At 42.4% G+C, this 16,662-nt stretch overlaps 1 protein-coding gene across 2 annotated transcripts in view; it reads right to left on the reverse strand.

The window, feature by feature from the left end:
* zfpm2 (zinc finger protein, FOG family member 2) overlaps positions 1 to 16,662 on the reverse strand; it is a 121,875-nt gene that overhangs the window by 52,000 nt on the left and 53,213 nt on the right. For both annotated transcript variants that reach the window (XM_022753495.1, XM_022753494.1), the window contains exon 4: positions 11,991 to 12,115. In XM_022753495.1, the coding sequence (XP_022609216.1) occupies positions 11,991 to 12,115 (125 nt within the window). The remainder of the gene's footprint in view (positions 1 to 11,990; positions 12,116 to 16,662) is intronic.

The following is a 16,662-nucleotide window of genomic DNA, read 5'->3' on the forward strand; positions in this document are numbered from 1 at the left end:
CGGCGCTATGGGGAATAAATATTTTCTCATTTAAATCACCTTTTATCCTGCTGACTGGACTGTAAGCATCAAAGTTCATGTGCTGCATTAGCTATTACTTATTTCAGTCCATTTAAAGGCTCACAGTGGTTGTGTTTATATTGACTATGGGTGGCATTGCGTGATTACTGTACGTTCAGCTGCTTTTTTTTTGACAGAGCAGAGTGGTAATGAGGCAGGCTATTCATTGACCGCTCTGGATTTTTTTTTTTTTGATTATGGAGCATGCAAAATCATTATAGAATATTTTGTTATATTTATAAACTGAAAAAGTAAATGCTGCTTTGTAAATCAGGGAGGAGAGGAGTGAAGAATAGAGAGTCGGAGGTGGGGGGGTCGGGGGGGTGGGGTGGGGGCTCAATCTGTACTCCATTCTTCAAGACCTTCAGGCGCACTGAGGTGCTCCAACTCTAAAGCCAAACAGTTTAGTGTAAGCTGTACCTGCCCTGAAGACAAGCAACCTCCTTTCTCCACCCCTGCCTTCCTTCCTTCCCTTTCTATTCTTTTCCTTTCCTCTTTCCTTTCTTTTACTTCCTTTCCTTTGATTTTTCATTTCATTTTCATTTCCGATTTTCTTTCCTTTTCCCTTTTCCTCAAAACTCGTCTCCTTTCCTTTAACTTTACCTTCTTCTTCCTCCTCCTCGTCCTCCTCTCTGTCATCTCTCCTTTCCTTTAATATTCCTACATCACCTGCACCATTCTCTCCTGATCCAGGCAAAAAACTTCCACATGAATCGTCTTCACTTCCCACCATCTCTCGCCCTTCAGCGTCAAATTACAATGTCCCCAACTTTCTTTGTAGTGGAGAATGTTTAATTCAACTTCACAAGTGAATGTGTGTGTACTGCCGTAACTCTGTGTGTAATGCGTATGTCCTGGGAACTATTTGAAGTTGTAAACAAGAGAAAGTTGAATTTGTAATGCGTGTGCTCCAGGACTTAATCATGTCTTGGAGGTAGAGTGTACATATCCACACGTGTGCTTCTTGTGTTTGGCTTTGGTCAGAGGACAGAGCAGTCCCGTCGCTTCACTACTCACTGTTTGAATTACTCGAAATTTCCCATTTGAATTCAATTGGGAAAGACTTGTTTGATCTTTTGCATGTAAGTTAGGGCCGACTCCCCGAGCAGCGAGAAGCTGCGCGAGGGAACATAATAGAGAACCTGGAGCCAGTAATGTTCACCTGTATGGATATTACCATGGCCCCTGGGGGTCACGGTGGCAGGTGGCATATTCTCTGGACAGAAGCGCTCTTTCTCTGTCGGGAATAAACATGCGGACGGGGGGATTTCTTCAAAGAGGAAGAAAAAGGGAAGTCAGGAGTCAATCAGTCAATGGGGTCACAACAAATCCCTGCTCTCATAACCACACATGGAAGACTAGGATCAGTCACAGGCAGCAAATAAAGACAAACAATAAAATAGTAGGCATGATGCTTGAATAAAGCCCCTGACTTTAGATAAACCTCTGTGCCCCCTTTAGGTATTGGATTTTAATATTCTTTTGAACTCCCCTCTCTTCTCTGCTGGAGTTATAAATTTCATGATGCATTAGAATGGCATCTACTGTATGTGATTTTGTCAGTGCAGCGAACCTCACCTCCCAATTCAAAAAAAAAAAAACTGAGCTCCATCCAAATCTGGGTGTTCAGAATAATAATTCCAATAAACATGTTGGGAAGTACAATAAATAAAAAGAATTTAAAAAAAAACTTAAGGCAAAGAACAAAGAGAGGAGACATGTTAAATGCATCACAAACGTACGTTTAAGTATGTTCTGTGTTCGGTATCTATGATTCGCACACCACCTGATCATCTACATATTTCTGCAGTGTTCAATAGTTTGATCTCAGAGTGCACTTCTGAGAAATGGGGTCTCACTAAATCCACCGTAAGAGACCAACAATATTTACACCAAGTTAAGTAAATAAGATAAAGATGGTGAACTTGCCCCTCACTAAATGCATTAGACGTGAACTCTCTTATCAGAGTCTCAGCACACGCACTGTTAAAAGATGGGTTTCCCGAGCTGGAAATGGTCTTTGTTACCCAATTAGTTTGCTGACGACCCCGTGGTATAATATTCCTGCTTTGACAGCCTCACACACATCCATCTAATGAGGCGCTGCTGGACCACCACGGAGTGAATGGACACTGTCCAGACCTTCATCTCCTCCAGCACCTATCAGCTTTCTTATCTTCAATGCTAACCTTTTTTTTTTGCTTTTTTTGGTCAGAAGACTTGAATTTTTCTGCTTGGTTGTTCATCCGTCCGGAGTCATTTTAACGGGGCTTTGTCTTTGATAGGCCCCGAGCCAACTAGGCTGAGGATCAGAGGGCTAAGGCCAGGACAGGGGACAGTGAGGACTTATCAAGGTCTACCAGCAGGGGTTCGCCTCCCTGTAGGGTGGCTGTCCTTCTTCCTCTGAAGGAGGTGAAGCAAGCAAAGCCTCTGCGCTTCTCCTCTTCCCTCGCTTAATGTAAGAGAGACAGAGGAGAGAAAAGCCTGGAATATTTAAGAGCGACAATGCTCATGTAGAAGGATAAATAATAGATGATTTTAGAGTCTCATTTCCTTTCCTTTTTTTTTTTTTTTTAAACACAGAGCTCAAACTTCCTTTAAAAAAAAAAAAGGCACGATAAAGACAACTTCTTATCATCTCTGAAATCACATCTGAGGGATGGGTCGATCCATCCACAACTTCCACCAAACCCCCTTCTCTGTCCTCACTTTGTGCTGGAATACTGAGAGCGCTGAGGGCTCGCAAATGGAAACAATCGAGGATTATCTGCACCACTTCTCAAGAAAGTTGTTTCAACATATCATGAGTTACAGCCATGACAGTGACAGATGGCAAAGCAGCTGGCACCACTCAACTTTGTTTCACTTTTCTTTCTTTTTTTGCTGCTCTTCCTACTTCTTCTTCTTCTTCTTCTTCTTCTTTTTCTTCTTCTTCCTCTTGCGCCTTTGCTGCAGTAGAGGTCTGTTGTGTATTGAAGTGTTGGATAATCATTCATTTGGGAAGCCATATTGCATACTGCAATACAAGGCGATATGTGTGAAGCCGGGGACTTCTGAGCCTGACTATTGTTGACTGTGAGACCGACGGTCTGTAAAGACTGAAACCAGAGCTTTGCTTATTTGTCGACTCCCTAAAAATAAGGTATATCACAGCTAGGGGATCATCTCCTTAAATCTGCTGCAAGCCGTCATTCAAATTCATAAAACTCTGAGATAAGTGTGGAAGTGATAGCGTGTGACTTGTTCAAGTATTATGCCATCCCAAATGGAACAGTTGCTCATGAATGTTAATGTTCATATCAAGCTGTTCGTGTGTTTACAACATACAGGAACCATAAGCAGGCAGATACTACATCTCCACAGTGTGACAGTTTGCTACCCAGACTGTGCTGCTCCCTGATGGGGCCCCTGGCAGACAGCAAACACCCAGAGAGTCGGGAAGGGGACAGGGAACGTCCAGCTCACCCTCCAGCCCTGTGGGTGTGAAGAGTGCCCCCCCCCCCAGGACCTCGAGCCTCACTGGGGCTTTCAGCCATCACCGGCCTTGCTCTGTTGCTGCTGCAGAATGGTGACTGAACAGACTGCTGGAGGAAGACAGCTGCTTGTCTATCTATTACAGTTACAGTATATTGTCATAGTAGAATGGCCACATCTGCAGTAGCATGTCATTACAGAGACTTCAGCAGTATTTCTTAAATGTGACATCTGCAGAATAATGTTCATCTCCTTTATGTTCCTGCCTCAACACAAGGAAAGAAATGACTGAAAAAAGTGCATTTTATCACTCGAAATTATAGAGGCGGGAATTGAAACACGAAATAAGGATGTTTTTGAACTTTTGCAACAAATAGCTTCTTTTGCACGTTCATAAATCTGACCCAAACTGATCTGGAGAGAAATCTGCTGCATTGCCGTTCAGCACAAGATATTACTTTATGATATAAAACAGGAAGAGGGCAGTGGAGTTATACTGAGATCTTTACTGAAGTAAAAATACCAATACAACACATTCACCGTACTTAAGGACAAAATATCATCTAAATGTACCTGGTTGGCAGAAAAATGGCCATTCTGAGTGATATATTATGTCATATTATATTATTAGCACGTATTAGCAAGTACATTTACTGTAGAACTGTACAAATTTTAAGTTACTTTACTTGACTCGAAACCATATTCAACCACTGATTATTAGATTACTAATATGATGCAGCCATGTTTTAAGCAGCATTTACTCAAGCAGGTGGAGCTATTTTTTACTACTTCATATATCCTGATTTAGTTTAAACTATATAATTACGTTGTATTTCAAAATTTGCTTTTCATTTAAAGCCTTGATCTGAACAGTAACTAGTTATTATAGTTTACTACAGTCTAATAACCGTGGAGCAGTATTTCCCAACAAACTGCTACACTGACGATTCAAAATTAAAGCAGTCTGATATTTGCAGCAAAAATTTAACCTAAATAAATGTTTAAACCTAAAGCAAAACTGCAGTGAATCATGCTGCAGATCATCTCCATCTTTGTGTTTGTGTTTTGATCTAGTCACTGTAGCCTTGGCATGTCTGAGGAAACCATGCAGCCATTACAGTGAGCACAAAGCAAATCAGTGAGTCCTGCTCTGCTTATCAGGGGACCTGCCATATCAGTTTGGCTAGTTGTGTTGTGATGTAAGGACAGCAAAATGTCAGGTTCACTTGTAGATCAAGTCAACCATGCATTATCTTTCAAACAGTGGAGCTTGGCTGGGGCTGTAATAGCTCTGACTAGCTGACTGACTGAGTGCTTCGCAGCTAATACGTGGAGCAGTGGGCGGCAATAAGTTCCAGCCGTGCACACAGAAACTTCGAAAGTGCAGCCTTGGAAAATAATAACAATAAAAAAAAAAAAAACAATGGTTGTGTGTTTCTTTGGCCACAGTCTGACACTCACTCTCCATCTAACTCACAAGCAGACATCAGTGTCATGTTGATCTGTGTTAAAAAGCCCTGATTTAAAGGGCTACTTCAATAGAATGAGCTTGGATGTTTCTCCCTTTTAATGTAAGAACATGAAAACCATCGATAATGCCATCGATAAATATATGGATGACACTGAGCAAGGGAAAGCAGGCCAGATAATTACCATTTTACCCATCTGAAGAGACCCCAGCCCTGATATTGGTTTAAACCCAAGAAATAATTGATGCATGCAATCACAAATTGGTTCTCCGCCTAAAATTTGGGCCCATTATTTCATTAGATGAAGCCACATTCTTTGTGCCAAAATTATTTGTGTGTCCAACACAGAAATTCAAATCCTGTTAGTCCTGATAATGTCTGGCGTTTTCAAAACCATATCCAAGACAGTGTGACTTTCAGATAGAAAGCACAGGCCACCTTTAAATGCAAACATAAATCAGAATGTTTGGACTTCAAATTGCTGATTTTTTTTTTTTTTTAGTTTAATGGTTTGTTTGTTTATGTGCATGTGCATGCATATTTGATGCTGTGTGTATGTGTGTGTGTGTGTGTGTGTGTGTGTGTGTGTCATTTAGCAGATATGCTACAGAGAGGTCCTATCCTGGGGTGCCTTCTTGCATATGTAATTGGATGTTACTGTAAATAATTGCCTGGGCATGTGCCAGTGTGATGATGGCGATGATTTGTGTGTGTGTCGGCTCATGTGTGACTGTATGTGTGTAGAACATGTGTGTATCATTCTGCATGTTTGTGTGAGACTGTATGCATGTGTGTGTGTGTGTGTGTGTGTGTGTGTGTGTGGATGTGTGTGTGTGTGTGTGTGTGTGTGTGTGTGCGAGCGCATCTGCCCCATCCGTACTCCACTCTCAAGTCCCACTGATTCTCCTTTCCAGCCATGTTGAATCCTCTTTTCCTTATCAGGCGAGCCCAGGCCTGCATCAGGCTCTCCTTGCTATGACAGAGGCTACAACAATAGGCCTGCGATACCGCTGCTTAGCGCTGCGTTTCGGAGGGGAAACCTGCCACGGGCGCAGATTAACTACAACACACACACACACAAAATAGATTGCAGCCTCCAAAACAAAACATTTTTCAGAATGCCTCCTCTTGATTAATGAAGCAATGACAAGAAGAAAAATATAATTTCTGAAACAGAAAAATCCGCCACCACTTGTTAAAGTTTAGGGCTAGCTAACAATAAACATATTGGAGGGAGAGGGTGGGCAAAAGGGGTGAGATAAATGGCTTGAGTGATGGGCTGAATAATTTCTGGAGCATTTTTTGGTTGCACAGGCCCATATTCCTACCCTTGTACTAAATTACACAATAATCACACTCCATCGGTTGACACTCTCTGTTCTCTCTCTGTCCCAGGTTAAAATTAGGACAGTATCTTGACATTTTCGCTCTTCTGTAGTCTACAAACTAAAGCTCTCTGTTCGCAGCCAAAAGCAGCACACAGTCTGCACACGCACGCTGATGCACTCATGCCCTCCCACACATACACAGGCGCTACAGTACAACCCAAAACACACACTCGAGCGCATGTACACACAAATATGGGGGACACACTTGCGCGCACGTGGAAGCACACGTGTATTTAACAGCTATGTTCTCATGCGCATTTTAGCAAAAAATATTAATTCTTTATCCTCTTTCAGTGTGAGACTCAACACCAGAGGAGTTAAAAGAATGAATAAAGGCTTCACTTTGAATCTTAAACGATTCCCAATGACAGAATCAGACAAAAACATAGCAGAGGTTGATGTTATTTCTCCTCTGCTGTCCTGAGGTGACTTTAATCTTGCACAGGTTAAAAAACGGACTCCATATTTCATCTAGTCTGAGATTGTAAAAATACAACGATTATATGATAATGATGATGTATGATTCAACAGTAACATTTTCATACTGCGTTAATTGGTTATTATACTTATTTTGCCTTTAGCACTTACTGACTTTTATTATGTCCTTGTAACCTGTTTCTGAAATCACTGCCTTTTGTATCAGGGCCTTTGTGTGGAAAACAGATTACTCTACTAGATTTGTTTTATCATAAACCTGTGCTCACAGCAAAATGAGCTAATATACAACAAGTGTATTAAGATAGAAGATAAAAAAAAAAAAAACTGCCTAGATCTTAATCTGAAATTAAGCAAGTCTCATGCATTTCAATTACTGTGTAATTTGCACTAAAAGGCCCTCAAAACACATAAAGACCAGAATTCTATTGAATCCAGACTCATTACAGTGCACCTTGACTAAGCCCCAGTAATTAGCATTGGTGAGGCATTGTACAAGAGGCGGCAACACCCTCATCAACACACATTTACAACAGAGCTCTAAATCTGCTGCTCATTAATAGCTTGCCTCCCAATCAATTATTAACACCTACAATGGAAGCCAGGCTCACCAGGGCCAGGCCTCTTACTCCAGGCAAACCGTGGGCCACCTTCTCCTCCCAGTTCTGTCCAGCATAGGTAATTACCGCTTTTAAAGACACCTGCTACTCAATAGCTTCGACCCAGACTGTTAATTTAGCCCCCCGATTGCAGACATTTATGTCTGAGTGTCACTATTAATTTGCGTTAATTTGGAGAGTGTGAGGAAGCCGGGCAGAGGCGTTGTCGGCAGCCGGCTGAATGTGCTCGTCGCTCACCTGCGCCGGGGCTGCGGCTGTAATTGGAGTCTAATGGTCTGATTGATCAGTGAGAGAAGTGAGGGATGAGACGGCGCTCTGGCAGCTCCATCAGTCAGACAGGGAGAAGAGAGGAGAGGAGGAGGAGGAGGAGGAAGAGGAACAGAGCAGGGGAAGTGGCTGACAGCTACAGCGAAATACTAAGTCCTGGGTGTTTTATTCGTTTTAGGTTTTGTTCTCTCCCTTACTTTTTGTCTTCCTGTCTGTTACTTGCTTTGAGACTTTCTTGTTCGGCCTTCCTCACCTTTGCCTTACTTGCTACAAAGTATTCTGACCCAGGCCAATTACAGTACTTAGTTTTTAGCTCAGACTCTGGTCTCTGTCTCTCTGTTCTGTTTCTCTGGTTAAAGCTGGGTTTGCTATCTAAGAAACACCTTTGAATACCTTCTTAAAAAATACTACATGTGGAAACTAGTTCTGTATTGGGATAAACATGTATTAAAACTATATGTGATCTAAGTAGAGTATAAAAAGACAGCACAGTAAGGCCAGCCATATGAACGGTCCAATACAGTGCAATGCGATTGTGTTAACAGTTCTGCAACAGCAATAACTATAACTCCAGTGCTTCATGCCAAGCTGAGCCCCTGGGGTCTACAGACCTGCCACGGCCGACCCATCAGCTGTGAAATCTGCTTTCCTCTTTGATAAACGGTCGAGATGTGACCCTATCTCTGTCCTGCAGATGCCCAGATTTCCTGTCATGCTTTTTCCACTCTGTTTTTTCCTGCTTCCTCTCTCTCTCTCTCTCTCTCTCTCTCTCTCTCTCTCTCTCTCTCTCTCTCTCTCTCTCTCTCCCCGGCACGCTCTCTTTTCATTCTTTCTTTTTTAAAGCTTCATACCTCTCTTTCCAGGACTGCCTGGACAACTGCATGTAACGCTCCACTCACTGTTCTTTTCTCAGCATCATCCATCACTCCGCTCCGCTACTGAGATCCAGTCGTCCACCAGCAGCCAAACCCGCCTCGGCTCCCACGCCACAGCACATGCAGCTATAGGCCAGCTCCCGTTTGCTGCCTCTGGGGACCAGTAACCGCCCTCCCCTTACCTCCTCTCCTCTCATCCTTACCTTCACAGAACTACTCCCCAGACACCAGCCCGGCCTAACATGCTTTCCTCCTAAATGGCTCTGAATGTGCCAAAGTCCTGCACCTGTCCACTTTAATGCAGAAGCTGCTCAGATTCACTGTATTTTCATTATTTACTGTAAGTCTCTTTTAGGAGCCTTAACACTTTAGCCCCTCTCCGGGCGTGATGCCAGGGATTGAGAAACAGACCTGTGCACTGTACGTAGCAGCTTGACAAAAAAAATAGCTTGACCTCTAAAAAAAAGTCACATCTTAAATGACGTGTCGGGATGAAGGGATAAAATATGTTTGATTTCAGAGAGGGCATTTCAATATATCACCAGCGGGTCGTGTGTTTCAAGCATGAGAGAGGTGTCACTCCCACCGTATACCTGGGTGTCTTCGGGTAATTCATTCACCTCTATGGTTTCAAAAAAAAAAAAAAAAATCTAAGCGAGTAAAAGGAGATTTAATAGTCTGTGGAGGTCACACTTCATGAGAATGACTGAGAGAGCCTCCGAGCTGAGGTAGAGACCCATGAAGCAATGAGCCTTTATTTCTATCTCAAACGCTTTCTGCCGACTCCTAACCCCGCTCTGCAGCTCTGGCCGCCCTGACATGCATCAAAACTATAGCCAGTTTTTTTTTTTCTCCCCTCCTTTCTCCCTCCTCCATTTCCTCACGCTCACATTTGTTATGTCAACTTTTCCCTCTCCAGGTGAGGCATCAGAGTTTGCTCCTGTCTTGATGTGTGTGTGTGTGAAGTTTTGCACAACTCTCCCAACAACAAGCCTCCCACTGAAATAACTGAGATAAATGCCGCACCATATTAGGGATGTTGCCAACGGCTGCATGTTTAACAAGAAAACAGCTCGATGACTAGAGGTTTGATTAAACAACACCAAAAAAAGAGAGAAATAAATCTACTCTACTGTAAATGGGATGATTCCCTCATGATGTGCAAAACTACAAGAATTGACTGAACAAAGTAAAAAGGTACACTGAACCCAAAGAAAAGGAGGCTCTGTAAAACAACACGCCAGTTGGGTTGACCTAGCCTTTAATGAGAGATAGTGAGAAGCTGCTAACAGCCAGTATCCCATTTGAGAGATGAAACTTAGGAGAGGAGGAGGGCAAGCAGCAAAGCATTGAAAGGGCCCCCATGAGAATAGACACACATGAGATCCTTAAAGGCAATATGCCAGAGCTTCTTCCTCCGCTTTTAATTGCAAGGGAGGTTTGGCATATTCTGTAACCCCTCCACAGCCTATTACAGGTGATGACCAGCACCTGCTCACTTAAAAAAAAAGAAAAGAAAAAAAAGAAGAAAAAAAAAAAGAAGACCTGGGGAGGATCTGGAAAGTAGCAATGAATTCCTGAGAGGGCAGTTAGTTAAGAACTTATCACTCTCGCCAAGAGCAACAAGCAGTTTATGCATCTACTTCAGCAGGTAGTGAGATAAATTTGTAAAGTTTCTATCTACTGAAAACACTCAAGCAACAAACAATTCAGAGAAGATGTTTCATATGACATCACTTGGTAAGTCTGAGGGTCATTTGAGGGACAGTTGAAGGTTGGTTTTGGATTCCTTTCAGGGAAAATCATGCAGAGATTGCTGGAGAAATATATGGAGTGTGTTACATTGGAAGGCAACTTGAGGTGTTGCTCTGTCAAATCACTTTTCCGCCCAAGGATAACTGGCTTTACCCTGAGAGAAGCCATATTTCATGGCTATAATACGGCCTGAGTTATTTAAAGCCACTGATGACTTCAAAACCAAGAGGGGAGCTTAGAAAACAGTTGAAACTGCTCTGAAATGATTTAATAAAGTTTTGTGTTTAAGGAATCTGGGAAAATGGGGGGAGGGCCTCTGAGTCCAAAGTCCTCATGGGCTTGTCCTTATGTTTCTTAACAGGATGAATGTGAATCTGGTTACAGATTTAATAGGAATTTCTTAATTAATCCAAATGCAGAAATGAATATCAAAACCTTGGAGGACTTGTCACTCCACCAGAGCAGCAGGTCAACACCAGCCTCTGCTGGGATCTTTGAAACAAGCGATATGAAGCGGCTGTGTGCAGGGTAACATCAAAAATAATGGACTGTGACTTCATTCAATTGAAGCCTGCGCTGAGCTCAAAATCCACCAATTAAAGTGTTTTGTCATAAAATATGCAGATGAAATGGTTAAAATAGATGCACTTCAAAGGCTTTTGTTGCGGGCCAGCTGGATCCCGGAAGAGTCACCTCAATAGGTTTGAATGTCACAGGAATAAACGTTAATATGGGCTTCAGATGGAGGACTAGTAATCATGTTGCCATGGCTGCTAAAGGCAAGGTCTGATCATATAAAGTCATTTCCCTTCAGGTTTTAATGAACCTGAGGTTTATGGAACTCGCTAATAACAACATATATTGGATTTTAGTGAGACATACTTTATAAAAGGGTTATAAGTTAGGTTGTAACTGAAAGCTAAATGATGGTTAATAAATCATGTATTTGCGCTTTACTGCCAAATCGAGGATTCATGTTGTGGAGTTTAAATCGACTCCAGCTCAGTTTTGCTTTTCAACTTCCAAATATTTGTTCAATGCTCAGTTTTAAAGACACTGCAACTGTCATACGTAGCTTCGTTTTGTCACTTCTCGATTATTGCAATGATGGCTTCACCAGCTTTGTGCGGATTGTACAAGATCTTGGCCACAAGGCTTTTAACTAGAAGAGATGGGATCCCATGTTCTTCCTTACACTACGTGTAAAGTGATTTTGAGATTTCATTGCTAATGTTTGAAGCATTGCATAGCCAGGCAGGCAGCTACATCACTGAGCTGTTTAGTCCATATGAAGCTTCATGTAACCCGAGATCCCTGAACAGTGGCCTCTCAGCCATCCCACACTCAAGGCTACAGACCAGGGGTGACTGATTCTTTCTATTAAGGCCTCAAGAATCTGAACGATGTGCCAAACAAGATTTGCTCAGCTGAGTCTATTAAATCACTTCTCAAATCACTCTTATATCATATAGCTTACCCTGATTTTGGTTACTTCAGCTCGGTCGTTTTTATTTTCCATTTGTTTTTAACCACTGTGTTTTTAGCCTGTCACATTCCTGTTTTAGTCTGTATTTTATTGCATAATTATGGTTGGTTGGTGAATATTAAATCTGCAAAATTATACAGTTGGCCAAAACAAAGACATACCAGTGCAGTGCTGTCAGTGCTCATCTCAATCTTCCCCTCGAAGGGTCCCCATGTCGTCCCCACAGGGAGCTGCTGCCGGCTGTGGATCCGACGCTCGCCATCTTTAAGGAAGGCATCCAGCTCTCCTAAAAACACACCAGAACCCAAAGCAGTCAGCCATAGTGCTCCATGTAACACGCAAGTTCCACATCGAATCACAGGAATGTTCTTTCATTGTCCTCCCCCCCCCCTCAAGCCTACATGTGCGGTGACATTATTGTCTCAGAGCCCTGCAGTCACCAGTGAAGGTTAAAGCCAAACAGTTTCAAAATGGATAAGCAAATCAAGTGAGCATCCATCTGATGTTGTTCCTCAGACACGTGGCGCGCTAACCTGACTTGAAAGGTGTCTTGTGTGGAGATAATGTCTGTGAGACAGTGCAGGCTTGCTGGCTGGCGAGAGCCGCTGGTGGCAGGCTTATTTCTGTTGTTCCAGGAAGGCTGGGCCCTTGTTAGTGCTGAGCAGAGCTCCGGCTAATTAACAGTGAAACCGGATAGCACAGCTAGCAGTACCGGTGCTCACCTCTTTGACAACCCCTGCTGTCATATCCCATAGATTCAATGTACTTTTTCGGGATGGTGATTAATCAAATAGTTATGATAAAACTCCACAGCAGGCCATGACATAGTTTACAGAGAAGGATGCGGCCCTGTTTATGTGTGAGTGTGTGTTGCAAAGGGAAAATATGGAGCTCTCAGCCGTACATGTCTGACTGGTTGCCTTGACCTGAGAAGTCTTGCTGGAGTTATTGTGACGATTCAGACCTCTTTAAGTAACAAGTTCCAGCTAGTTTTATAAACTTTCTGGACACAAAAAAACAGATTCTTATCAGGTCTGATCATTGAGTTTGTCAGGTCAGAGATCTGGGTCAGCTACACAACATTATCATATTTCTGATGCACTCCAACCAAACTACCATCTATATATTATGCAGCCAGGCTAATAATCATAATGTATTCTTAGTCTTCAACTCTAACATGAGTTGTAAACATTGTGTCTTTTAACCTATTTGTTCACACATGTGGCTAATGGGTATTCAGGGCATTCGGTTCAAGCTGAATGGGCTCAAGTGATCACTGAACTTTTCTGCGATCACTGCAGATGTGGTATAATGACCTATTCAAGCCCCGTTCCACTCTGTAAATATCAGCCGTGTATCTGCAGCACGCTGCTGTTGTCCGTCTGTTGTGCTGGTATGGAAATGTGTGCTTATGTTCTCCTGCCCATGCATAAACATGATCTAAAAATCAGGCTAGTGTTATTATCCGCTACAAATGACACCTTTGCTGATCATATACTCATCAGTGGTGGTCACTCCGGTAACAATAAAAAAGCTAAATGTCACCCATAATAACACATCTTTGTTATATATGCTGTGACACACCAGCAAAAAACATTTACTATATGTTAGAGCATGATTTTGGAATAGACCCACAAATAAGATAATCTGGACAGCTTATTCTTTCCCTTTAGTCTGCGTCCTCTCTCCACCTCCCATGTTCCTGCTGTTGCATGCTGTCTTCCCGGTGCTGCAGTGGAAGGTGGGTAAGCTCATTACAGAGAAATAATTAAACATTGGTGCACAGCTGGTCGTCATCACTGAGAGCAACAGCCACCGCTTGATGCATTCTGTTTGTCCTCAGATAAGACCCACGGCCTTTAACCGCTTGGATGCAAGTTCCTGTTTAGCCCCGCTTGACACACAGCTACAGCCGTCCCCGGCCAACGATTTTGATTCCTTTCCCCATTTCTTTCTTTTTTTGGGTGGGATGCTCGGAGTAAAAAGGGGGTAACGGGTAGTGTAGGTGCGAGAAGGGGGGAAGAGGGGGGTACGATTCAATTTGTGCGGTTTGTGGTCCACCATGTTTAGGTGCCAGTTGTGTGCATCCCACACCAAATGTTGCCTGAGGACCTTGGCTCACAGATGGCTTGTCACATCTGTTGCTGATACTAGTGGAAGATCTCCACAAAAACACCCGTGGATGAATAATGAGTTCCCTTCATGGGCTGTCTGTATGTTCTCTATGAACATTTACAGGTTTCCTAACTAAAAATACACAGACAGATGTGTTCTGTTATCAACCAGGCTACTGACAATTTTTGTAATTATGCCTGCATCAAGTCTTGTCATAGTGACAATTCCTTACAAGTTCCCAAAATCCCAACTCATGTTACCTACAGTCATCAAAAATGAATTCAGAACAAATACAGAAGTCATTGTGTTTAACCTGTCACACTGCAAATGACAAACAGGACCAAGTGGAAAGCTCATGATGGCCAATGATGAGATTTAACAAACCCAGCACCTGTTCTCCCCTCAACGTTCCTCATCGTCCAGTTCTCAAATGCCACACACTTGGCAAAACATGAGCTCATGATGTGGCTCAAGAGCTGTACCCCCTCCTCTAAATCCCAACCAACCCCTCTCTCCGCCACCTTCACCCTTTCACACCCCCCTCAATCACCACCACCTACCCCCCACCCCCCACCCCTCCCTCGATAAGATCATCATCTGTCGCTAGACTCTAGGGTCTGTTCCTGCACTCCACAGATACTTGGCAGACCAATGAATGTCCCTTTGTGTGGAGAGATCCTCCTCAGATAGCACCCAAGATGCTCCATGCTGGCATCTGTTTGTTTTTTTTTTAATGTGTGTATGTGTGTCCTGTCTTTCTTTTCTGTTATGGTGCGGAGGAACAGGGAACCTCATCTCTCCGTTCAGTGGCATACGACTGAATGTTAATGAGTTTTTCAGTGGCAGGGTGCCAGCCTGGTATGATTTAAAGAAAAAATGGGTGTGGACTATTGACAGAGACCCTGAAAGAAGCGAACTACCACTTTTGTACTTTTAAATATTATTTGATATAATGAAACACTTTTCAGCAGTCTCCTTGCCATGAAATTGTCCCTTTTATTTCCCATTAAGGTTGGATAAATCATCTTATTCCACTCTGTCTGACATTATCACGTCTATTCTGTATCAGCTTGTTCCAGCTATTCATTTAAACTGCATGATGTTTTCACTGATTGATATATCCAAACCCAAGAGTGCATGTTTTGTATGGCTGCACCAGTAGAAAAATTTAATTTATATACATTTCCCCAGACCTTTGGTTTTTTGGTTTATCATATTTGCTATCTTTGGAAACAAACAAAACAAAAAAAGTGAGATTTCCATGTCTTATTTGATTATAAAGCAGGTCTAGGTTCTATATTAATACTGTGAAAGTATCAAAGCGCTCAGTCCACAGTGAAATGCACACAGCCTGTATTCAGAAACTGAGCCTTAAAACCAGCCACCAGGACTTCTGTAACTTTGTGATGTCACAACAAAGCAGTCACTGATCTCAGCCATGACACAAGCCCCGCCCACCTGGACCCACCTTCCAACCTTGCAGGATTTGGTTTCTCTGAGTGTTTTACCTGAAATCTGCTATATTCTTATTCGATCACTCAGAGTCAGCCAATCAAAAGGGAGGCTCAGATCCTCCTCTCTTCTGATTGGCTCACCGGCTTGTTGTTACTAGAGCTCCAGAGGGAAGCCTGAAAGAGGAGATGTAAAACTACACAGAGATTTTGGTACTTAATTTTTGGTACTTAAAACCATAAATATATGTTATGTATATCAACATTTCAAATAAAACACCAGAAAAGTGTAAAATATGGGACCTTTTAGGGGTTTACTTTTGAATAGACGGTAGGATACGATTCATTCACTGTTTTGTAAATTAAACTCACTGTTAAATGAAACTCTATAATGATCAAACAAGTATGACTTGATTTAGGACTGCAACTCAAATATTCTTTCCCTTAATTCTTTGAAATGCAATGATAGATTCACATTTCACTGCGAATGTTTCTATTAATGCACATGAAATGTAAGTCTGAATTTTCTTAATATAATTTCCGGCCCAGAATTAGGTCTCTGCTAATGGTCAGAGATGACAAATGACATCATCAACTCGCTGCTGCAGATTAGCATTAGTTAAAGCAATGGATCTGCTCGAGCTATTTTCAACACGAATTTAACTTCTCTAACTAGTTCAAAAAACCTACTTCAAGGAAAATAAATTGCCTACGGCACTAAAAGAAATGAGTCTGATTACTGGCTCAGCTTCTGGTTTACTTCACCTTTTATCATGAGTATATTAACAGGAAGGACGAATGTTAAAGGGAAACAAAGAGCGACGCAATAGAGACAAGTGGGGAAATATGCTTGAGCTTCACACAGCAGACGATCCCTCTTGATATCAAGCAGTACCTTTGAATCAAAGCAAATAAATGACTGCTGTTCAAAGTTCAATAACCTGTGCGTGGCAATTCACAGATGTCCTACTGAATCCCAGTCATCTCCACTGATAGGCCGTGTTATAGAGCCGGCAAATGGGCTATAAATTAATATACCATGAGAGAGGCATATGGGGTGAAATGGAATGCACTGTATCGGTTCAACAAAAGGTGCCACATCTTTAAAGCAGATATGTGATATGAAATTTTACAGCTGAAGGAGAAATGTCACAGAGCTTTGATAAGAGAGCGATGAACCCACCCCCCCCTTACCCAAACCGCTATTATCAGGGCCTTGTGAGCAAAATGCATCATTTATAACCCACAGCTCACACTATAATCTCAC

The sequence above is a fragment of the Seriola dumerili genome, unplaced genomic scaffold (genome assembly GCF_002260705.1).
Source record: "Seriola dumerili isolate Sdu_G_001 unplaced genomic scaffold, Sdu_1.0 BDQW01000191.1, whole genome shotgun sequence".
NCBI lineage: Eukaryota > Metazoa > Chordata > Actinopteri > Carangiformes > Carangidae > Seriola > Seriola dumerili.